At 34.3% G+C, this 24,932-nt stretch overlaps 3 protein-coding genes and 1 long non-coding RNA gene across 8 annotated transcripts; 2 read left to right on the top strand and 2 right to left on the bottom strand.

The window, feature by feature from the left end:
* The first annotated feature begins 769 nt into the window (after positions 1-769).
* Positions 770-16,012, top strand: LOC138183316 (phospholipid-transporting ATPase IF). Of its 3 annotated transcripts, none has more exons than XM_069120035.1 (19): positions 770-1,138; positions 8,306-8,410; positions 8,483-8,737; positions 9,368-9,520; positions 11,008-11,306; positions 11,406-11,620; positions 11,806-12,092; positions 12,167-12,346; positions 12,561-12,708; positions 12,782-12,924; positions 13,016-13,255; positions 13,337-13,479; positions 13,563-13,722; positions 13,810-14,118; positions 14,195-14,381; positions 14,457-14,602; positions 14,677-14,780; positions 14,868-15,087; positions 15,185-16,012. In XM_069120035.1, the coding sequence occupies exons 1-19, from the start codon at positions 1,136-1,138 to the stop codon at positions 15,245-15,247; spliced, it is 3,360 nt and encodes a 1,119-aa protein (XP_068976136.1). In that variant the 5' UTR covers positions 770-1,135; the 3' UTR covers positions 15,248-16,012. The 3 variants fall into 3 exon arrangements, with proteins under 3 accessions (XP_068976136.1, XP_068976134.1, XP_068976137.1); XM_069120033.1 differs by lacking the exon at positions 770-1,138 and adding an exon at positions 1,889-2,048; XM_069120036.1 differs by lacking the exons at positions 770-1,138; positions 8,306-8,410; positions 8,483-8,737; positions 9,368-9,520 and adding an exon at positions 10,719-10,830.
* Positions 2,021-7,742, bottom strand: LOC138183327 (2-oxoglutarate dehydrogenase, mitochondrial). The gene is made up of 15 exons (XM_069120056.1): positions 6,999-7,742; positions 6,190-6,296; positions 5,820-6,101; positions 5,459-5,669; positions 5,209-5,386; positions 5,021-5,136; positions 4,817-4,956; positions 4,596-4,741; positions 4,336-4,525; positions 4,029-4,250; positions 3,563-3,839; positions 3,396-3,481; positions 2,896-3,216; positions 2,528-2,812; positions 2,021-2,471 (listed from the first exon to the last, which is right to left on the bottom strand). Exons 1-15 carry the CDS (start codon positions 7,447-7,449, stop codon positions 2,271-2,273), a joined length of 3,213 nt encoding a protein of 1,070 aa, XP_068976157.1. The 5' UTR covers positions 7,450-7,742; the 3' UTR covers positions 2,021-2,270.
* Positions 8,438-10,152, bottom strand: LOC138183329 (uncharacterized). The gene is made up of 3 exons (XR_011174035.1): positions 9,624-10,152; positions 9,375-9,514; positions 8,438-8,761 (listed from the first exon to the last, which is right to left on the bottom strand). It is a non-coding gene; the product is annotated as an uncharacterized LOC138183329 (long non-coding RNA).
* Positions 16,013-19,006: 2,994 nt separating the features above from the next.
* Zmynd8 (Zinc finger MYND-type containing 8) lies at positions 19,007-24,553 on the top strand. Of its 3 annotated transcripts, XR_011174033.1 has the most exons (8): positions 19,007-19,200; positions 19,741-20,213; positions 20,389-20,707; positions 20,784-20,964; positions 21,058-23,043; positions 23,146-23,438; positions 24,204-24,333; positions 24,421-24,553. XR_011174033.1 is itself a non-coding variant. In XM_069120037.1 (7 exons), the coding sequence occupies exons 2-7, from the start codon at positions 19,786-19,788 to the stop codon at positions 24,279-24,281; spliced, it is 3,285 nt and encodes a 1,094-aa protein (XP_068976138.1). In that variant the 5' UTR covers positions 19,007-19,200; positions 19,741-19,785; the 3' UTR covers positions 24,282-24,553. The 3 variants fall into 3 exon arrangements, 2 of the variants coding, with proteins under 2 accessions (XP_068976138.1, XP_068976139.1); XM_069120037.1 differs by having other exon boundaries at positions 24,204-24,553; XM_069120038.1 differs by having other exon boundaries at positions 23,146-23,511; positions 24,204-24,553.
* The last annotated feature ends 379 nt before the right edge of the window (positions 24,554-24,932 follow it).

Raw genomic sequence — 24,932 nt, 5'->3', positions numbered from 1 at the left:
ATTCAATTCAAACTATAAACGCAAGCCGTTCTCTACCGCCACTTGGAAACGATCATCTTTAATTTTTTTAAGATTACTTAATTACTTTGTACCAGAGAAATCTAAATTGAAACATTATAGCTTTCATCTTTATGTTTCATGAAAAGTCATTCAAATCCTGTATGTATCCTAATCAAAATGTACATATGTATATCTATCTACAAAATTTCTATGAAAAGTTACGAATTGGTCACTTTATTCATTGTAGTGATAGTTTTAGTATTAATAATATAACTTATAGAACAGTGAAAATGATGAAAGTGGGACATCTAGAAAATATTTGAAAATATTTTTCATTACATATTTTAGAGAATAAAAAAATACTTTGCTAAAATGTAAATTTATACCTAATTAATGTAAGCCTTCTTAAAGATAATAAATTTTGAATTACTTCTATACTGTCAGGTAAATTTCTCAATAAATTAAATTTTAGATAAAATTACAAGTATTGATTAACGAATCTAGCAAAGAAGGTGAGCTAGATAACAGAACGTTCGTTCGATAACGTTAAAAATTGCTTATCTTTGAATGTCTGATAGGATGAAACATATATTGGCGATTGGTGATGAACGGATAACAGTTTTTTTACCCACTGTCACGATATAATATCTCAGTTACTATTCTCTCTTATATTAGCAGTCAGTGTATTGAACAATCCAGTTTGCTGTGTATTTTGTTTAGTGAATCGTTAAAAAAAATCATTTGTATAAATACGTTTAATTTTTAATTCAACAAAAACTGTGCTTAGTATTATATTTGCTAGAATTTTTAAAAGTAATTATCCATGTCGTTGTTAAAATGTTGTGTAAAGTATGTTATGAATTGTTAATATATTCTTTCTGTTGATTAAATAAATTTCAGTGCTCAGAATTGCAAACGTAAACAACACATGACTGAAAGTTTTTATATATTGTAAGATTTAAGTGACTGTCAGTGGATAATGTGGTTAGAATTATATAAGAATTGTATAATTATATATTGATAGATAAGTAAATGAATAATTAATTAAATGAAATAACAAGGAAAACATTTCATTTAACTAGAAAAAGAAAGTTTTTGCAACGGTGGATCATTGGTGTCAAAGCTTATATGCAGAATGGTAAGAATCTTGTACTTTACGTAATCTTTTTATTAAAGGAAATATGTTTCTTGAGAATCGAAAGAAGCAAAATACGATAGATTTGATAGATTTACGATTTCCTTGGAAATAAATATTTTATCTGCATTTTACCAAATCTAATCATATACATACGTCCGTTCTAGATGGTAAAAGTAAGCTGGTATAAATTATTTACGATAAATTAATCGCGTAATTATTTCACTATCGACATACGTCCATATTTATATGGTATGCAAAATACTAAAATATTGACAATAAGGAGATATATAAAGTCGCTTACTGCTGAACGTTCAGGGTCGCCCACATATAATTGCTTCTCGTTAAAAATCTATAAAACACGAGGTCACATTAATTGATTATACTTTTCAAGATTTTTAATGTATTTAAGGCGCTAAAGAAATCTATTCAGAATGCATTGATGTTTTCATTAATTATAGTTTAACGCATATGCGATATGCGGCAGGAATAACGCAAACGACTATATCCATTTTACATATTTATTTGATATAAAATTTTAAAAAATAATGTACACAATATCGGATCACAAATTACAACACACAATCAGATTTTCATCACTCAAAAAGCATAACAATGGTATATAAGAATAAAGATGTTTGATCCATAAATATAATCTCAGCATATATTTATATGTGTGTGTGTGTGTGTGTGTGTATGTGTATGTGTAAGCTATTCTGACTATTAACACTATTCAGTTCTCAAGCTCAGTTGTACTTTACACGCCGCATAATCGTCTGCCTCGCTTGTAATATCACAGTAATTCTGAATCAGAATAAACACGCAGTGAAAGAAAAGTACAATGTGGAATCACCTTGGTAGACGGATTTGCACATGTTACAAGAACACTGGTTATAAGCACTTATGTTTTTTGGTAAGTGTGAAAGAGCATCTAATCGATAGGGACGACATTCAAACTGAGAAAACGAAAGTCAAGGAGAAATTCATTATACGGTTGAATATATATATACATTCATTCTGATTGTTTAATCATTCATTCGTACTTTACGTTATCTAGCCATCTCGTACATTCTCTGCTTTATTTTTACACTTTGCGAACGATATATCTTTTGTTTATCGTTCGATTAACTGCAGCTCAAGAGAAATTCATAGCATCTGCCATCATATCATTATATTCTTTCGTGTAAATCAGTTTGCTACCAGTTGCTGGAGCAGCCGATGGTGGTCTACCACCATAGATTATTTCTTCCAACTTCTTTCCTAGAGCTAATGCTATCCTGTCTCTCACGTACGTATACCCACCTTGGTTTTTATGTTCTTCTTGGAACCACATTATCTAAATATACAAAACACGTGACCAGATCCTTACAAAGAAGAATTAGATTGGTTTACCTTAGTATTCGGATATTTTGCCACTTCTTCCGCGAGAAGATGATACGGGAATGGACATAATTGTTCAAGACGAATGATAACTATTTTATCCTCCAATTGTTTCTCCTGACGTTCCTTGACTAAATCGTAAAACACTTTTCCACTACAAATCAACACCTTTTGTATGTTACCTGGTTTGACAAAAGGATCCGAAAGGATAGGTCTAAATGATGTGCCAGGTTCCATTTCGGAGAAAGACGATAGAGCCATTGGATGACGTAACAAGGATTTAGGCGTCATAATACACTGCATGAATAGATAAATGGTTATGCCAAGTTTTACGTGAATAATAAAAATAATAGATGTAGTTAAAGTAAAATCTGCCTAACCAGTGGTTTTCTGAAAGGCATGTGAATCTGACGACGAAGAGCATGGAAAAGGTTTGCGGGTGTCGTTAAATTGCAGATGATCCAATTTATTTCAAATAATTGCCGTGTCATAATTTGCTCCACGGTCTCTCCTTGGGGTGCACCCGGTTCCGTACCCGGAAGATAAATATAATCGTCGTCGCAAAGCTCGAGATATCGCTCGATCCTCGCAGACGAATGTTCAGGTCCCTGACCTTCCATTCCGTGCGGCAAAAGTAAAACTAATCCTACTTGTCTACCCCATTTCGATTGGCCAGAGCATAAAAGAGTGTCTATAGTAACCTAAATATAATTAATTTTGCCTAATTTTAAATTATAACCTTATAATAACAGAGATTGTATCAAATTAAAAAGCGATAATATATGATAATGATAACGTTCTTTTCGAAAATATATATATCGATCTTTCACAACAAAATCAAAGAGTATCTTTTGTATACATGCTGTATCATTACGATTACCTGACACGTATTTGCGAAATCACCAAACTGGCCTTCCCACATCGTCAAAGTGTTATGATTGTAAGCCGAGTAACCTAACTCGAATCCTATACTTATAATCATGCAATTCATCAGTTTCTTATCGCAACTGCTTTTTTTAGAAGATATTGCCTGTTTACAAGACTCACCGCAAACACCATATTCCGACAACGAAGAGTTAGAAACCGTGTATAATGCTTGTCCCGGAAACACATCGTGCAGAATATTTTTGAACGTTTTATCTTTGTTTTGATCGTGAATAATATGAATGCGGTGAGAAAAGGTGCCTCGCTCGACGTCCTCGCCGGACAACCTCACGTGGTGACCTTCTTTCAGCAGACTGAGAAACGCTAAGCATTCGCCCATCGCCCAATCTGCTTGCCGAGCTTCCATTAACTGCGCTCTTTTGTCCATTACCCTCAACACCTACGTTAGAACGTTAAATCGTTTTGGCATAGCTGTCTCAGCCAAACGTTTTCGAAGAATACTTTGATAGGATATCAGTATGTTCTTAGTATCGAGGAAAATGACTGAAATGTCTAATATGTCGAAACACGGAAACATAAAAAAAAAATAAACCATACTTCAATGTTTATTCATTTAATCATCGTATACCTGACTATGAGAATCGATATCTTTGGGAGGAGTTGATATTGCTTTACAAATTGTCTTCATGGTTTCCATGTCGATGCCGGTGGATGGTATCTTATTGTTGGGACTTTGATTAGCAAAGAAGTCAGACCATGGTATATCGTGCCAGTCGCTCAAGTGCAATGAATCTATCGTTTTCGCCTTTTCAAACTCTGTTTCGCAGTAGTCAAAATATTTTTCAGTTTCCTAGACAAATTGAAAAATAGTAAGAGATAGAACGGACGACTAAAAACTTATCAATATATGGAATAGTAATCAGATCTGTATGCACTTCTTTTGCAATCGCTTCGGTAATAACTCCTTCTCTGAGCAACTTTTCCGTATAAATGGTAAGTACATTCGGATGCGTCTTTATACGTTTATACATTAATGGTTGCGTAAGCATCGGCTCGTCCAATTCGTTGTGTCCAAATCTTCGATATCCCACGATGTCCAGAACAACGTCGTTGTGGAACATTGTCCTGTATCATTAATTTCCAAGTGACAGAAAAATGATTCCTATACTGATATAAAAATAGGACATATAAGTACCTATACTCTGCAGCAACTTTGCTACAATAAGCTACTAAATCAGGATCGTCAGCATGCATGTGAAATATAGGGGCATTTACAACACGTGCTACATCGGTGCAATGAACGCTGGACCGGGAATATCTTGGATCAGTGGTGAAACCGATCTAGGTTTGATCGATATCGTTAAAACAATTGATCATTTATTAGGTTCGATTGTAGTAACAAATGGATATCATTACCTGATTGTTAATTACAAGATGAAGGACGCCACCAGTCGTGTAATTTGGCAAATTAGTTAAATGCATCGTTTCATAAACGACACCTTGCCCCGAAAAGGCGGCATCGCCATGAACCAAAATAGCCATAGACTTCTTACCGACTGGAATAAACAAACTTTTAATCATAAATTTCTTGATCAGCAATCAACATAGATGCATACGTACATTTAGCATCGTCCTTTTCCACTTGTTCGGCTCGAACTCGACCGACCACGACAGGATCGATTGCTTCCAAATGAGACGGATTAGCCATCATAGAAATAAGAATCTTCTTCTTGGATCTGCAAACAATTTCAGTTGAATTATTTATAATTTCGTAAATTGCGTCACTATATAATAACGTGATTTTTTACCTTTCTAAAATTCTTTCCGCGTGTGTTCCCAAGTGATACTTTACGTCACCAGAACCGAAACCTTCCAGAGGAATCGGATGAAACTGAGTAAGAAGTTGATGCAGTGGTTTGAAACAAACATTGATCAAGGTGTTCAATCGTCCTCGATGAGCCATTCCTATCACAGCGCTTTCTACTCCTGTAAACATGTTACATCTTTCGGCCGATGCAAATGAAAATAGCCTTTTCAATAATTCATTAATTTTATTACCATTTTCTGCTGATGTTTCTAAGCACTGTATCATCGATGGTATGAAAGCTTCGGAGCCCTCCAAACCGAATCTTTTTTCAGTGGGGAATTTTCGCGCCAAAAAGCCTTCGAACGTTACTGCTCTCATAATGTTTACCCAAATGAATTTTCTATGATCAGCTGGTAATTCCCAAGCTCCAGGTACTTCAAACTTCTGCCTCAACCAATCTAACTGGAAAGGTTTGGTGAAGTAATTCTTCATATAATACTCGATGTAATTTCTAAGTTTCAAACACCTTTCAATGACTACTTTTCTTTTATTTAACAATCCAATTACTTATTTTTTTCTTCTTCCTTATTCTCTTTAAGGGACAATACTTACTACAACAAGGTCGTGAATGTAGGTGTACTCGAGACCTAAATGACCACAATAAACTTGGTTCAATCTCATTAATATTTCGCGCAAAGGAAGATTTCGTTTAGGACCACCAATCACGGTGAATGGAGCAAGAGGAAATTCTCTGTCCATATCAGCCTCGGTCATTCCTTTCAAATGTTCTCGCACCACGATCGCGGGTGGTAAATTAGAAGTGCCTTGAAGCTTATACGATTCTGGATTTTGTATGCCCAGTGGATCGGTATCGGCTATTAAATGACCACGTGCCTTAAACCAATAAAGACAAACTTGTCGATCTATTCGAGTGGATTTACTAAAGTGAATTTAACTTTAGGTCTTGATTGATGAGTGATACCTGATAAGCTCGAATCGTGGCATTAATATCAAGAGCTCCATTTATAAATTGTTCACCTTGCATGTCACCGTTGGATTTGGATTCTGCATTTTTTCGAGAACTTGATGCTATACGGTAACAAAATGACGATATATTTTGTTTTAAATATAGTACAGTGCAAAAGTCATCGGCCACCTACTAAATGAAAATATTTTGTACTTACGTACGTGTTTTATTCAAGAATGATTGGTAGCTCGCTAAAAGAATATTCAATGATTTGAAATAATTAACGTTTTATGTAATTCTATTTTATCCTGTCGCAGAAAAAATCTCTCGCGATTCTTGTCAAACAATTTTTGAATAAATTCGCATCCTACTATTTACCATTACATATGTCTTTAATATCTCGAACAATTTATTTATATTCTTTGCCTTGCTCTTCTCTCCATACTGGCTCTAAATCATCTCATATATGTTTTGTAACATTTAATTTACCGAAATTAAATTTAATTTTCTAGAAAAAATCGTGAACTAGCAGAAACGACAAACAAGTAGTATTGTTAAATGAAATATCTGAAGATTTGTTTCTATGTAACTCCGTGTAGAAATATTTCCTGAAAGTATGACGGATTACGATTGCTAAACCGCTATCGCAGATGGCCCAAGACTTGTATACTGTACATGTATAGCTTTTTTAAAAAACCATATCGTAATATTACATACAATGAAACTTCGTTTGTATATAATCTTAATAGGGAACAAGTAATTTATATAAACGGAATATTGTAATCTATCATAAACATACTATTAAACTGTAGAGAAAAGACCACCTGATAATGCAGAATTTGACGGTTTCGTATTAGAAGATAATTCAACTCGAGTGGACGCAGGTGTTGTCAAGTTAGAAGCTGATGAATACCCCGATGAGGTGGAGAGTTTCGGTGTGCTGGAAGCTATTGGCTCCGGTAGATTATCAGCATAAGTTAATCTAAAATAGGAATCCCACGAAGTGCTGACGGACTTCGGATCTTTCCTCCACAACTGGTACATGTGATCCAAGTACTGACTGTTGTTCATGTTCAAGACGAAGTCGTACCTATTGCTCTTACGACCGCCTTTCTGGTCATCATGGTGGAAACGCACTTTGGACTGTTGCGGTTCGAACGGCACGAATAGGCAACGTTTGAATATCCGATGTTGGTCATTGCGGGACTTGAACAAGCGATTCACACATGAGACGAAAAGTCGAAAGCTATTATAAGATTGTGATTTCGTGTACATGTCCCCATTTGATGGTATTCGCGATCAAGATGCTGAAAATTTTGTACAAACACTTTCGAAATTTCAAATTTAATCGTCAAACGTATCGCATTTGAACCCGGGATCATAACATCGTGACACCTGACTGTTTGGAAGGTTGCTCTGTCGACTAACTTCGGCTAATATTCTTTAAATTCTTGTACGAAATTGCTCACTTCTCAAAGTTAAAATTTAGTACTTTGCCTTTTACAATAAATTAAAAGAGGATAATTTAAAAGAAAGAATCATTCGTGTTTGAATTTACAGAATATATATATGCCTGTACCTGGATGCATGTACATTCACATGTTCCTCAAAGAAAGACTTTAAATCATAATAAATAAATTTGCCTAAATTTTTCAAAAGTATCTATCTTCTTCAACGATTGCATGAAAAACAGTGAAACTAGATCGATTGATAAAGCTGCAACTTCTCTCACCGTTCTCGCTATACGCTTTTGATATGGCACCAAGCTTCTTATCGATACTTTCTCGCAGAAATGTTTGAGATAGAAATCAGTAATTCGGTATTACAGGATAAAGTGAGATGAAATGACGCAACATGTCACGCAACCCTTAGATGATTTGATTAACCTGCCCTATATAGATGTGCAACTTGACATAACATCTTTCGGTAAAAGAATATTGCACTTTATTCGCAGAAGATGGTTCAAGTCGAAGAAATTATTACGCGTGCCAGTTTTCCTAAGAACCCAATATTCCTTTTCCCACGCGGTCCTTTTTGTGAAAGCAAGTGCACCAAATGCTTATTGACAATCTAAGTTATGAATCTATTACTTTCGGCTTTCTAATTAATTAAAATGCTTTTGTATACGTAGGGCAACGCGATATCGTTGTACGCAGATCATAGGGTTATAACTATTAGCCCGAGTAACGATCCAAAGGAAACAGTTTTTCCGAGTAATCACATAGTCTCTAAAAAGGTAGGTATTACAATTAGCAAACAAAAATATCGATCTAGCGCGTAATTCATTTTTGGATCACTTCATTTACAGTACACAATATGGAACTTTCTACCAAAGAATCTCTTTGAGCAGTTCAGACGGATTGCAAATTTTTATTTTCTCATGATGACAATAATATCTGTGATGATAATATCTCCGATTTCTCCGCTAACCAGCATTCTACCGCTGAGTTTCGTCGTATTTGTAACCGCGTGTAAGCAAGGCTACGAAGATTATAATCGTTACATGGCAGACAAACGAATAAACCGAACATTCATCACAGTGATCCGTAATAAATGTCTACAGGTTGGTGCAATTGTATTGGCATATCTGAAAAAATTGATTCGATATGGTGGCATGATAGAAGAGCGACGCGTATAAACAATTACTGATTCTTAGATATTTGCAGAAACAAATCCTAAAAGTGTCCACTATTAGGATAGGAACGTCACTATTATTCGATTTATATTATTTATAGTATCTAACAAAACGTTTTATAGCTTGTATTAGAGATCAGAAGCGAAATTAAAGAAAAAAGACGTTTGACTTGCTAAATAATTAATTAATAATATCTTATTTCAAACCGATTTCCTGAAAAATTTACTTTTCTTTCCGTAGAGAATTTACGTCACTCTTGTAACAAATTTCTTGTAAAGATCTTTTTATCTGTCACCAATCGAAAGTTAAACTTGAAAGTACAGAAATTACACTTTGTACAACAAAGAGTGTTGTAACAACCACGACCGATAAGATATCAAAAATACGATAACAATAGAAATCAAGAAGGGACGAGAAGTCTGTGTTTGTAAACATTCTCATACCTTTTACGATAAACCAATATGATATAATAATTACAACATCGAAAGTAAAGTAGTAATATAAAAATCAAGAGGAGAGGAAAATTTAAAAAGACCTTTCTTTATTTTACATTTCTAGAACGTACCTTGTGAAGAAATAGTAGTTGGAGATTTAGTGAAAGTGTATCGCGAGCAAGATGTTCCTTGCGATCTTTTGCTTCTTTTTAGCACGGATAATACGGAACGCTGCTATATCACCACATCGAATCTCGATGGTGAAACCAATCTAAAAGCAAGTAATTCTTTCTTAATCGAATTAACACGTTGAATGTCACGCCAGTTTCGCAAGGTTTGGCCGTGGCACCATGATGAAGTTTTTATTATGCGATACATACAATATAATGTTGAAATATTAGCTACAAGAGGTATCATACGGTGTATAATCATCATTAATGAATTTATCTCACTGAGATCACCGGTGACCTCCATGGCGCTGTAGTGTAATTTCGCTCGATTCACTTATTTTTTGCGATTATCAATTATCTCATATTGTTTCTTCGCGCTGGATAAACGTATGGATAAACCATAATCCACAAACGGATCGTCATAAGATTTAGCATTTGTTACTTTACTGTGTAACAGTACTCGACAACAGACCTTTTAACGGTTTCTGTCCCTGGACGTGTTACACAAAAGCTCCGTCCTTCGGATAAGATAGTTGCTAAATGTCGAAAGATCTTCGAAAGGTAGGCATACCTTCAACTAGCCTAAGTATCTGCTATAAATCTTAGGATTTCTCTAACTGAGTCCTTCAAACTGAACAAATATCTCTTAATCTTAGCTTTCATTAATCTATTACCTACTACGAAGAAATACAGGAAATCCGGTTTTTCTCAGATACGATGCTTCCCGTTAACAACTTTCTCTCGAGGGCAACTAGCATCCTTCCTCAACCACCAACCAATTAATACGTCCATTTTCTTCACTTTCCTAGCGAAAACTTTGAGAATTGTTAATACTTGAAACGTCTTAAAATGAGAATTGTTAACAAATATACTGTTTAAACCCTTGGCCTATAACCACAAGCGAGACTCGTGATAAAGAATTCGTGCCATAAGCGAAAACCACGAATCTAACAATACTATTAAAACACGTCTTAAAAACACTATTTGTCCTTAAACGTTGTTTATTATTTCACAATTCCTTTTGTAGCCCCTAAATATACATGTCATAAGAAGTATACATCTTGCGCCAGTTCGGGCATACGGCTGAACAGATGAATGGCACGGTACGCGACCGAACTTCTTGCTTACTATGACTCGCGCGATCAGCAAATAGCGTGTAGGCCAAGAGGTTAAATATATCCGAGTGTTTCTTCAGCACCTATCACGTTCTATACACCTCAACTGTTAAGGCTCTTAATTGCCATCAAACATCATTCAAGTCGAAACGTTCCTTAGGGTTATTGTTCACTCAGGTAAAAGTGGAATTTTCTCATGTTCGACAGCCACTGGATAATAGATCTATATTTCATGTATAAATATAACTGTTTTTATATGTTTTATACTTCATTAATTTCGTCACGCCATTTTAGTGACGATGGTAATAATAAAAAATTTATAACTATTGGCATTTGTTCAAATTATGTACTTCTACTAATCTTGGTGCGCCGGTCACCAATGACTCCTACGGCATTCAACGTGTTAAGGAACCGATTTCACAATAAAAAACGTTGAAATAGCTGTGTCGATGATATTTATCAAACTATTATTTGTTTAGGCTGTGATGATCCCAAAAATACTCACGAAAATGACCATGCAACAAATAGCATCTATGGAAGCTACTGTTACCTGCCAACATCCTTCGTCCGATCTCTATGCTTTTCATGGCAAACTGGAAATAAATAATGGGAACAATGAAATAGCCAATGGACATTTAACGATTAATAATTTATTGCTTCGTGGGTCCAGATTAAAAGACACAGATTATATTATCGGTTGTGCGATTTACACAGGTCACGATACAAAACTGTCCCTCAATTCCAAGATAAAGAGCAATAAATTTTCCACAGCTGAAAAGTAAGCGCATTGAAAAATGTAAAATGCTCATAGAATGTGAAAACGGATATAGTTAAGTGAAATGAAAAGTATCTATAAATAGTGAACGTTTCTTTATAGATCCATCAACAAACATATCACCTCGTTTATCGTCTTACTTCTGGTCGAGGTACTAGAATCTTGTGTAATGAAAGTCATAACAGAGGCGAATGCGAAGTGGGAATCGTACCTTGGTACTATCCAGTCCATTACTTTCGGTTCATTGGCTACGGATTTTCTGAGCTTCACCATTCTATACAATTACATTGTGCCGATATCATTGTACGTTACAATAGGTAAAAACCATGTTTTTTTTTTTGTCCTTTCTTCGTCCTAAAAATATTTTTGCCGCACGATACCAAATTATCATCGTTCAGAATTGCAATTCTATCGATTAAATCTTGCCACAATTAATCTCGATTTAATCGCGATGCAAATAGGAACATCTCTAACAAGTTCCAATCAATTGTTTTCGTTACAGAATTACAAAAATTCCTCGGTTCGTTTTTCTTCAGCTGGGATCTCGATATGTATGACGAAGTCACGAACCAGCCGGCATTGGCCAACACGTCGGATCTAAACGAGGAGCTTGGACAAGTCGAATATTTGTTCGCGGACAAGACCGGTACACTCACGGAAAATCTGATGGTGTTCAGGAGAGCCTCGATCAATGGAAAAGTTTATATCGAAAAAGATTGCGATGGTAATTTATATTTATTACCTCCAAATGGGGACGAAAATCAAGCAATCCAATTAAAAACTTGGGAGGTAATGTCGCATTTACAATGGGATAAAGTCTTTCTTTAAGTCCATGTTTAATATAGTTTTTGATCAAATTCCAGCCAGATATTTGGCATTTTATGATAAGCCTTTCTCTGTGCCACTCGGTTCAAATTTCACCTCCGAGTCAGACGCCCGGTGTTATCGCTAGACGCACGGAATATCGCGCCAGCTTTAAACAAAAAAAGATCCTGCAGGTGAACAGTTCCTTGTTGATGGATCCGAATTTACCGGAGTATCAGGTAAAAATATTTGTATCGTAGGTGAACATAAATCAACATTGCCATATGTTTTTGTTTCTTTGCAAAATGTTGAAAAATTCTTTCATTTCATTAACGTAATTCATAACGAACGAAAGACAAAGCTGTACGAAAACATCGATATTTTATGCGAATTAATCGAAGCTAATTTGACTATCGGTCGAACATTTAAAAATATCCGATCACTATGCGGTAGGCAGCATCAGCAGACGAAAAAGCTTTGGTCGAGGCCAGTGCCAGATGCGGGGTGGTCTTCCAAAAATGCACCAACGACGTGATAGAGTTGAAAATTTATAAGAATATTTTGACCTACGAAAAGCTCGAAGTTTTAGAATTTACTTCCGGTTAGTATTCAAAGATCTATAGAATCGTCAATGGAATCGCAGATTTTTTAAATCGCTAATTCTTTGTCAATAGAACGCAAAAGGATGTCGGTTATAGTGAAAGACACTGCTGGAGATTTCTGGTTATATTGCAAAGGGGCCGACTCCGCTATGTTACCACTGATTGTCTCAGGGAAAATCAACGAAGCTATCACACACGTGGCCGATTTTTCAATGGTTAGTCGATTCTTGCACTAAATTCGTGCACTTTCATTACTGTAAATTCGATCGTTACTTCCTACATATGTATCGTTAACAAACTTTTTAGAGAGGTCTTCGAACCCTGGTTGTTGGCTATAAGAAAATGAGCCAGATCGAATACGATCGACTATTACAGAGAGTGGAACAAGCTAGACAAATAATTGGAATGGAACGAGCGGTATACATGCAGCGAGCTTATGATCAGATGGAAAGCGGGCTCACTCTATTAGGCGTGACCGCTGTTGAGGATCGTCTTCAAGAAGGTGTGCCGGAAACATTGGAGTGCTTGCAAGTAGCCGGTATTAAAGTTCGTAGGATTAATACCAAGAACAAGAAGAAAAAAAGAAGACAGACTCTGTCAAGATCTCACGATTTCTTTTTTATTTAGGTGTGGGTGTTGACTGGCGACAAAGCAGAAACTGCGGAAAATATAGCGTTTCTTTGTGGTCAATTCAAGAGTGGTACCGAAGTACTAAGAATGCTAGAAGTAACCATAGGGCAAACTTGTCTAGTTAAACTTACGAATTTTGAGTAGGTACAATTTAATTATTTTTCATACGATCGTTCCAACTTTAATTCATACTGTTATTCTATTTGGTTTCATACGATTCCAGGCGAAGAATTATCCTCGAACCTTACAGACAGTACGGATTACTAGTCGATGGCTGCAGTATTGCAACTGCACTAAGGGACCATGCGGCACAATTCAGATCAGTTGCAATGGCCTGCGATGCAGTTGTTTGTTGCAGGCTAACGCCATTGCAGAAAAGCCAAGTAAGTTTATCGTAAGAAGAGAAAAATGCATTTTATATAATGTTTTTTGATTTTCAATGTTTATAAGATTTTCTTAAATCTGCGCAGATTGTAAGCCTGGTTAAAAGAGCAAAGAATAAACCGCACACCGCGGCCGTTGGCGACGGAGGAAACGATGTCTCGATGATACAAGAAGCTCATGTCGGAATCGGAATAATGGGCAAAGAAGGTCGGCAAGCGACCATGTGCTCCGATTTCGCGATAGCGAAATTTAAATTTTTAAAAAAGGTTCTACTGGTACACGGACATTGGTACTATGTAAGAGTCAGCACTTTGACGCAGTATTTTTTTTACAAGAATTTTATCTTCATTACACCGCAAGTGTTGTACAACACATATTGCGGCTTTTCTGCACAGGTAAAACACTTTTGAAACAGATGTTCACTTACAATTATATGCAAATGATTTCATTTTACGATCTACGTATTTTCAGGCATTTTACGATGCATTGTTCTTAATGCTTTTCAATGTATTATTTACATCGTTGCCAATATTGGCGTACGGATTGTTCGAACAGAATTTCACTGCCGATAAACTATTGTGCCAACCATATTTGTACAAATTGCATCGGCACAATTATTTATTAACTAAATGGCAATTTTTTGTATGGAGCGCTCTAGGTAAAGTAGATAATTCATTAACAATGATCAAACTTTCAAAAGATTTCACGATCTAAACCTAATATATTCTTCCAGCTTTATGGCATACCCTTGCCATATATTATATGTCACATGTGTACATATCCATCAATCCTGTTATACTGCATAATAATACGTCAATAGATCAGTGGGCATTTAGTACATTTGTTTTTCATTTAGTTACATTAGTGGCCAATGTGCAGGTATACCAAATATAATATTTTTATTTCATAGGAAAATACGTTACACGAAGTTCTCTATGATTTCCAATTTTTAGATACTATTGCGTAGTTGCTATTGGACGCTACCCCTCGTATTATCAGTAACATTATCAGAACTAACATTCCTCGTATTTGCGATTCTTTATTCATTCGTGCACGTGTAAGTAACAATATTACAAACTTCGCAATTGTAAAACCTATAATTTTGTCCCATTTCTCTAAGATATCTTTTACATTTATTTCGCAGACGATATGACGGCGATATGCTGAAAGTTTTCCCGACGTTATTATCGTCGATAACATTCTGGTTCTTAACCATCGTCATTGTAATGATCTGTCTAATCCCCGACTGTTTAGTCATTATATACAACAACTATAGACCAGTTCGTATCATGAGAAGAAATGAGGAAACACGGCAGTATACTAACAATAATACCAATGATAATACCAATGATAACACGGAAAACGTACTGTTACAAGCATATATATATATATATATAACATACATTCGAATGAGTCAATATTCCAAACTAACGATAATGAACCAATATAATATATTTTTAGACGCAACGCTTTTTCAACACGATCCCATGGAAATTCAACTTTATATTGCGAAAAGCTAAATAAACTGGAACCAGATTGGAGCACTCCGATTCTAATCAAATAAATAAATTGTTTCTCGTATCATAAGGAACGTAAGTCATTTATTAATTTATTAATTTATCATTCGTTCATCGGATAGAATACATAAATATGTTTATCATTAAACTCCAAAGCCAGTTGTAACGTACTAGTAAAATTATGTTACGCGTTACTATTGTATTGCATTGTTTATCATTAAACTCTAAAGCCAGTTGTAACGTACTAGTAAAATTATGTTACACGTACATATCTATAATTGCTTGATTAAAACAATGGAACATTGTTGCAACTCGGATAAAAGTAGTAACTAGTAGTAACTAGTAAGATTCATTCATGACACGTGCATTTTTATATAAACATTGTATTCATATAAATATTATAATCGCAGTATAGTAACGATACAGTTACTAGTATAGATAAGTCTGTTAATAAATGTAAATCGTATTTTAATGAATGTATAGTATGATTTTATACGGTTTGGAGTGACTCAGGAGTTGCGTTCTTAAACAATTTATAATTTACGTATTTATATACTGATTCCAAGGTAATTCTTTGATCACTTCGAACAATATAATTTAGTGAATACAATGCACATGTTGTTGCAGAATTCACAGCGTACTATAAGGAAGATTATTCTACATAATGAGTCTCTGCAATTATCGATTGTAAATTAATATAGAATACAACTATAGGATAAAAATACGTACTTTTGTACTTTACGACTGAAATACGAACGTTTTTATTTTTTAAGCGACCGAATTTTATAATAAAAATTTAATAAATAAATATATATATATATTTTTTTTTACACACACTATTTATTGCAAATAAATATAAAACTAATTTCATATCGAAAAAATAGATAAGTTTAATTCATATCATAGACAAGTATACAGCATAAACCTCGCATCTTATGGGACTTTGTCCCCTGTTACGTCGCCTAAAACATCGGCGCTGCAGCTCTCGCGACCGGGCAGCCGATGGCCTGCGTAACGTCATTTCGACCCTCAATAAACCTAAGGACCAACCATAACTTTTATATTTCATTGTGTACACATATGTCTTCATTCAATCCGTTGTCCTGAAAGATTTCTTAATTATTAAAAATATTTTCGACGCACATCTGGTTTTTAGAGAGGTCCTTGGGTTTATTAGGCGCAATTAAAAACACGGAGAAAGCGGGTACGCACCCATTAGGAAAAACCGAACATCTATCTAATAGAACAGGCTGGGTTTTTCCCAGGCACAAGGTCACTCACGAACCACGTTGGTAGGAGGCTTCCTACTCATCACTTCTCCTACGACATAATATAAATGATAAATATTTTCTCGAAATATCAGGACAAAAATATAGGACAAAAAAAACAACCTCATGAAACTAGCGAGAATGTGAGACAATTGAGAGATAGAGGTAAGATCAAAGGAACCGACTTTTATGGTAGCCCAGTAACGTACGTAGCGGAAAAATTACCGGTGGATTTTAACTGTTACGTCGGGCGACCCTCTAGCTAGACCAGGCCATACACCGACGAAAACCAGATGTCCGCTCACCCGTACTGCGTACCCTCAATAGTCTGAAGGACCCGTCATACATCCCAGCAATTTGCTAACTAAGGTCCTTCAGACCGAACCAATGTCCTTTTCTTTTATCACTTTCTAACGACTATTGTCTACTACGGCTTGACAAGGGAAAGTTAGTTTTTCTCACGTACGATGCTTCCTACTAGCAACTTTCTATTGAGGGCGGCTAAGACCTTCCTAATCCATCAACCTTCGTTTATCCAATCAGAAGCAATGTATACTGCCCTCACTTTCCTGACCAAAATATCATGAACAAATCCGATGGTCCCGTGCGCTAGACACACCCATCGCTAGCTTTCCTCCGACACAGCATCGTAGCCCAACTTTACTCCTCCTACACCGCTAGAAAAGTCAACTACTTCTCCTGCGACATCAGGAGGGTCAAGTCAACTTACTTCTTTTACATACTACAACTTTTACATACTACTAACGTCTAAATCTAACGTCTATTAAGTATCATCTAATGCTACGTCCACTAACATACCAAATTCCACTATAAGAGCCTTGCTCTATTGTACATATCTGTCTTATCTTCGTGCGAAAAGTTGTTATCTACGATTTATACCTACTCAACAGTGTAACTTAAGTGTTGGAAATATATATTTTATAATTCTGTGAATCGCAGTGTTATACTAACTGAATCACCCCTACTATTTTAACCGAAATCAGGGGATCGATCAACTCGTGGTGTCGATTAGTATAATCGTAACGGGAATTTACGACTCCCGTTGACGTCTCTCCTCGCGATTGCGTCTCCCCGCGATTGGTCGAAATTACATCCCCTATCTTCTTCTTGAATCCCCTATGTTCTGATCTTCTGAAACTGATCGTGTAAAAAAATCAGAGTATTTCTTGTGCCTTCTACGATTTACAGTCATGGGTGCTGGAATTATATTTAACTCAACAAATAAAATTGGTAAAGTAAGTTGATACATTGAAATGTTTCGATCATGAATATTTTAAACATGATATTATTTACATGTATTATAAATAGTGTTGGTAATTACAGAATTTTTTAGTATTAAATTAGTAAAAAGTATTAAATATATGTGTACATATTTGATTTGGAAGTTCTAATTTTGTTAAACTTTTTTATTGGGAACGATACATATTTAATAAAGATTCATAATTAATACTCATTTAGACATTTTTCCGTACCAAATGAAATATTGCGCATGTACTTACTTTAGATAAATGGTGACAAATTATAAAAAGTACTTTAATTTAGTCACTTAGTAAGTTGAAGTTTAGTTTATATTCTTTACCTTCAATACTTTCACCAAAGGATGGCGTTAAATACAAAATCCTAACTTCTCGATCGTAGCGTTTTATAGTGGTCGATTTGTAAAATACTATTCCCGACATTAAATAGTTACCTCTTCCATTGGAGTTTCAGACCTATGTATATGATCGTGGTTCAGACACTAAAAGTCTTACCCCCACCACTATTATATGGAATCGATATAGCATGCGATGCGAAAATGGTATGAGGGATCAGGTGCCCAAAACATCAGGGGCACGAAAAACATTGATTGTCACGTCTATTCTGTACTTCGTCAATGCTATGCCTTTGGCAGTATTTCTGCTTCTACCATATTTTTACTTCTATTGACTTTACCAATTTTGGTAGTTGGATCCAAGATAATCCCTAAATTCACTACTCTAAATTGTAGAAGGCAAAGCAACCTTCTGATTTTTTACACGATTGGTATTTCAGAACATGCGACGAAAAGTTTCATAAGCTTATAGGTTTATTCTGTACCTCGTCGATGATGCAAGGTCTATTTTGTATCATAGAGAAAGATAGAGTACATAAGTCATATGTTACCATGTAAATATTGGAATAGGTACGCTGCATAGAGTCCTCTTTTAGTCCTTGCCAAATCAGGCATGTACACTGACGTGGCTCGTTGATATATTTATGATATATTTATTATACAAATATGTAATATGCGTGCGTTATTAGACAAAGACATAAGTAGCGTTCTCCTTCTATTCCTATGTCACTTTTTCAGCTTACTTACACACTCTATCTTTATATCTCTATGATCCGATGTACTCGTCTGTGCTGTAAATTTCAAATATCATGTTGCGCTTTTTGTAGTTAATTACAAACATTACCGAGGGATGGAGGCACTGGTAGTAAGGACCCTGAACATTGGAGGGGAGAAAGAATGTTCATGCTTTTGATGCAATGTCGTGTTAGTGAGTGGTATATTTCGCTTTCCTTGTTGTTTGGGATTTATATAGAAAGTGATTTACTTGACCTGTTGGATACATTTTAAAAGTTACAGAAATCATTGAAAATAACTTTATTAATTTTATTTTCGGATTCCTATATAAATTCTATACAGATGGTAATTGTTTTGTCTGTATGCATATTATAGTAGTGGATATATTTTAAAATCCCCTATGTTCACCTTACTATTATTATGTGTTCTATCATATTGTTGTTAATCAATATGCAATACAATAATATTATTGGAACAACATTTGTTATTCCTATTTATTTTGTACTAAACTAAAAACTATAGGAATAAGTAGACAAATTGATTTTTATCTATTAATTTAACAATTAAAAGATTATTAAAGTACTTTGATCGAACATAAAACAAGACATTGGTAAATATTTTTCATTAAGCTTATTTCACAAAGCTTATTTCTATGTTTGTCCCTTACTGTATTTCTTAAAGTTTCTTAAGAATTCTAACTTATCTACTGAATATATATATTTCTTGTATATTTCTTCAATATTACATATATTCTGTTAAATACTTATGATACATAAAATTATTTGTAAATCTATTTCAAAGAAGGAAGAACTTTCCTTTTAAATATATAAATAATCTTTTATATCTAAAGAAGAACAATTATGTTGTTTTCAACATTGTGTTTAGGTAAACATATATTCAACTAAATGCATGCAATAAAATGACATCAAAATGACATCGGTAGAGGCGCAGAAAGATCTTACAGGTTCCTCGTATCTACAAAATTCAATTACAAATGAATCACAAGAAGAAAATTCACAATCAGCAAATGTCCAAAAAGGACATAATCTAATTGATAACATTAACAAGGAAACAAATAAAGTTGCCATTACGGATACAAAGGACGACATTAAAGATGCACAGGATATTACAAATTCTGATCAAAAGGAAAGTAAAAATGAGGAAGTGATCATTTTAGAAAACATTAAGAAAGAAGTAAGATGTAATATAAATAAAATAGAACGTAGGCAAAATACAGGGAAGTTGGATACAATTTCTTCTGTTTCTGACAGTGACTCTAAGTCAAGTAAAAATGAAAATGTAAAAGAAACTGTGTTTAAAAGTGGAAATAACTTAAAAAGGACACGACGAAATGTTAGGTAAGCATAGACAATGTTTATTTTTACTGTTCAACATTTTTCATTTTATTTTATTTTACTCACAAGTGTGAGTCTGTGTAAGGACATAATGCTAGGAATTAGGATTCTAAATATTTTGTCAAAATTAATATTTCACAAAATAAAATGAACTAAGAAATTAAATTTATTCTTTCAGTACACAAGAGACGGATGTTTCCTTAGACGAAAATAATTTGAGAAATAAGCGAAAAAAGAGAAATACAAATGATAAATTTTGTTGGCGATGTCACAAGGAATCTATAGAAGCACATTGCAGTGCTTGCCCTAGATCATGGCATCGAAAATGTATAGGAATGCAACAGTCGATCATTCAAAATTGGATATGTGGGGAATGTGCAGCTATTTTACAGGCAGAAAATGCAGAAACACGTTCTACAGCTATGGCACAACTATCTGTTGACCAGTTATGTTTATTACTGAAACATGTAGTCGACAGAATGAGAGAATATCCTGGTGTATGTAATTTTCTATTTATGTTAAATTATTTTTGTATTATTCTAGTAAAATTGAATTCAAGTATTTTGGTCATAGTCAGAACCATTTTGGAAACCAGTGGAACTTTCTGAGGCTCCAAATTATTTAGATTATGTGGTAAAGCCAATGGATCTAAGCCTTTTAGAATCGAATGTTCGGGCTAAATTATATGGTAGTACAGACGCATTTATGGCTGATGCCAAGTGGATACAACACAACTGTATTGTATTCAACACATGTATGTGTGTAAACATAAATTAATATTATATTAGAATTAAGTACGTTAGAAAAATAATACTTAAATGGGTTTTATTTAAATTAAATTATACAGGTGGTGGTGTATACACAGATACATCTAAATTAACGAATGCCGCGAAACAGATTATTAAATTGGCACGTCAGGAAGTATCAGAAATTGAAGCATGCCCTGATTGTTATGCTCATGGCAGAAACTTACCAAGACCACAACCAGCATGGTTTATTGAACCCTGTCGTCGTCCTCATCCACTTGTGTGGGCGAAGTTGAAAGGCTTCCCATTTTGGCCTGCTAAAGCTATGCCTCGAATCAATTCTCAAGGTTTTATTGATGTACGATTTTTTGGGGAACACGATCGAGCATGGGTTCCTCCGCGAGATTTGTATCTATATTCCGAAAACCCACCTGCTCCATTACCGAGGAAGAGAAAATTAGATATGGTAGAGTGTGTTAGGGAAATTACTCGTCACTGTCGTAAGCTAGAACTTGTGTTTGGCCAATTTACATTTGCGCCTCCCAAAGTGCAATATAATCCGCATGATCCAATGCAAATAAAATTACTGTTACCAAATTATGATCCTCTTCATTCTAATAACTGTACATCACCGCAACTCTTGCTTCCCAAAAAGACGCCGCTTCTTAAAAAGCGGATCCATGTAAAAAATAATTTGCAAACAAACTCGGAAAAAGCAGACAATTCCGATACTGAAAATAAAATATTAAATGAATTTAACGTAACTAACAAAGGAAGCAAAATTGAAAATAAATCATTTAAAGCAGTACAAGAATCTGATAACTTTCACAAAACCGAAACGGTTACGATTACAACTAATAATTTAAATGAACCAAGAGAAAGAAAAAGGAAAGTGAATATGCAATCAGAGAAGAATATGTCAGCAAAATTTAAAGTAGTGATGAAAGAAGATATAAATACGCCAAGTACAAGTAAAACTAATACAAATAGTGCAAATGATGAGAAATGTGTCGGTAATCCAATAAAATATGACACAAAAGCACCAAATTCTACAATGTTGAAACAAGATATTAATCCGGAAAATACAACAAACAATAATGCAAACTTGGAGAATTCATTACAACAAGAGATAAAATCCCCGAAAAAGCATATAGCAAAAGACATTCACATATCCAAAAAACGAATTCCCTTTAAAGTGAACATTATTAAAAGAAGTGTCAGCCAAAATGTAAATTTACAGAAGAATAATTTTAGAAACCATGAAAACACAGAAAAAGTATACAAGCCAAAGACTAGAATAGTCGATAAAATGAACGCTGAGAAAGCTTTAAAATTTATTACAACGGAACAAAATCAGAATATGGTAGAATCGACAATTTTGATTAAACGTCAGAATGATTCAATGACGTTGAAAGAAGACTCTAAAAGTGATAATAATAGTAATTTAACATCATCGTCCATTTCAGTACAAACTAATAAAACATCACTTGATGTTGATATTAATGGCGATATTGACATTAATAGAAGAAATGCTGCAGATCAACCTGTCGGGTTACTTTTCGTAGCAAATGATGATAAATCTAATATCACGAAAAAGTGTATTGAGGAAACTATCGAGAATGAAAAAAAGAGCGATATTTCGGCTCATGTACAACAAATTTTCAGAGATTCGTTGAGAGTAAAAGATCAACAAGTAAAGGAAAATAGAGCTAGAAAATCATTTCCTAATAAACCTCGTAATTACCCGCAACATATTCCTCGTTCATCGACAAATACATTATCCAGTCCGATCGAGTCTACTGTTCATACGCCTACTCATCAGGCTGAAAATTGTGTCGAGTACCAAATGTTGCCCCCGGAAGCAGGTCCTATTAGTGCCCGTTTATATCATGATGCTCAAGATTTAGCCACAAAAATGGCTAAATTAATGGAAGAGGCATATAAGGAAGCAGCGCATGAGAATCAAAATTGTGAAAATCGCAATATGTCCGAAAATCATCAAGCGTCAGTTCATTTTTTAAGATTACAGATAGAACGAATGAGGTGGCAACACCAACAACAATTAACAGAATTAAAACACAACACTGGTATGTCTTTGCAGGTCGCTTCGTGCGTCATTTTATTTTACATTTTATTATGTCTGTTTACGAAGGTTACATATACATTTCGCAAATATTTTTTTATTACAGACAGAATATTAAGAGAAATGAAGGCAAGCCTAGAAGCTGAACGATTACGTGCTGTCGAGGAAACTCGTAGAGAAGCCGAAGAGGGGATGTTACGTTGTATCGAAGAAATCAAACGTAAACAATGGTGTGCAATGTGTGGCAGAGAAGCATTATTTTACTGCTGTTGGAATACTGCATACTGTGATTATCCTTGCCAACAATCACATTGGTCAGTGCATATGAGAACATGCGCTCAACAACCTTCGTTCACTACTATTATTACTAGTTCTACTGCAAATTCAAATCAGCAACAGGTGATGCCCAGACTTATAATAAATGCACAGCATGTGGCATCAAACATGTGGAGGGCCTAGAGCATACTTTAGTGTAAGTCTCTGTAATTGAAGCCAGAAGTTTCGTAAATTATAAATACTTGTTCTCTAAGTGTTTATTCGACCATTCGCGGAGAGACGCGATCGCGAGAAAGCACGTCAAAGGGAGTCGTAAATTCCCGTTACGATTAGATAATCGACGCCACGAACTGATCGATCCCCTTATTTCTGTTAGAATAATAGGGGTGGTTCAATTGAGTTTATACTGAATTAACACTAAGCTTTAGCAATATCATTGTATTTTTTATTATGTAGCTCATCGTAACTTGTATTTATATGTAAGTGTTATTGTTGTAAAGTTAAAACAAACTAGTACTTTATATATAAACTTTTTGTAATGTAAAAATGCAAATAACTTAAAATAAAGAATACGTATTTAAGGAGCAATGCCTGCTCCAATAATTATTCTATATAGGAATAACAATTTTGATTTTACTTTTATATTTTATATTTTAGTTAAAATAGAAATTAAAATTAAGATTAATATTTCAACTGAAGATACACTATTAATATTTCAACTTACACTGAATATGTCTTTCGACCCTTCATATTTTTGTTACCACTGTTTTTCTAGATTTTCTCGATGATTCAATTATTTGATAATTAGACAATTATATGACAATTTTGAATTACTTTGTTATTCTTATCTTTATGTAATGTTTCAACAAATTTATCTATATTTTTCAGAATCATAATATCAAAATAAACAGACTTACTAATAAGACATACGAACTGCCTTATGACAAACAGCATGAAATATCGTGATTTTTAACTTTGTGTTGTTCCGAAACTGAAGATAATGGAAATTCATCATAGCGTACGTATGCTTTAATATAAATGGACACTTCTTATATAATAAAAAAAAAAAAAAAGAAAAAAGTCGTTCAGTGCAATTATATTACAGCTTAAAAGGTGAAAATTTTAAAGTGACAAAAATATTGATGAAAAAAAGTAAATAATATTTGTATTTCATTTTGCACACACGATCTATACTTGTTTTGTATAAAAAATAGAAAAATAAATGAAAATGTTATGTATAGTATGATATAAATAGCTTTTGCCCATTGCATTTTTAAAAACAATGGGAAAGATGCCCGTCCACCTTTATAAAAACTACATATGTATGTGTAGCCAATTTACTTATGTATATAATACCAGGTAATAGTTATTTATTTCACTCCAAAATTTTCAATAATTAAATATCGCGTTCTTCTGTACTTTTCTATTCTCTAAGTACTCTCACAGTTTTTGTTTCATAGTCAGATTCTCTAGGAAGAGTGTTTTTATGTTTCAGATAACGCAAAGTTGGAGAGTTTGCCATATCTAAACTTTTCCTCGTATATCTTTTAAAATACTATAAATAAATAAGTATTTGCAGATTTATCAACTTCTAAGAAGTATCAATTATACCTATGA

Source organism: Bombus flavifrons, chromosome 9 (assembly GCF_040668555.2).
Source record: "Bombus flavifrons isolate JBK064 chromosome 9, iyBomFlav1_principal, whole genome shotgun sequence".
Taxonomy (NCBI): Eukaryota; Metazoa; Arthropoda; class Insecta; order Hymenoptera; family Apidae; genus Bombus; species Bombus flavifrons.
The sequence above is the reverse complement of the archived record's forward strand: the minus strand, read 5'-3'. Positions and strand labels throughout refer to the sequence as shown.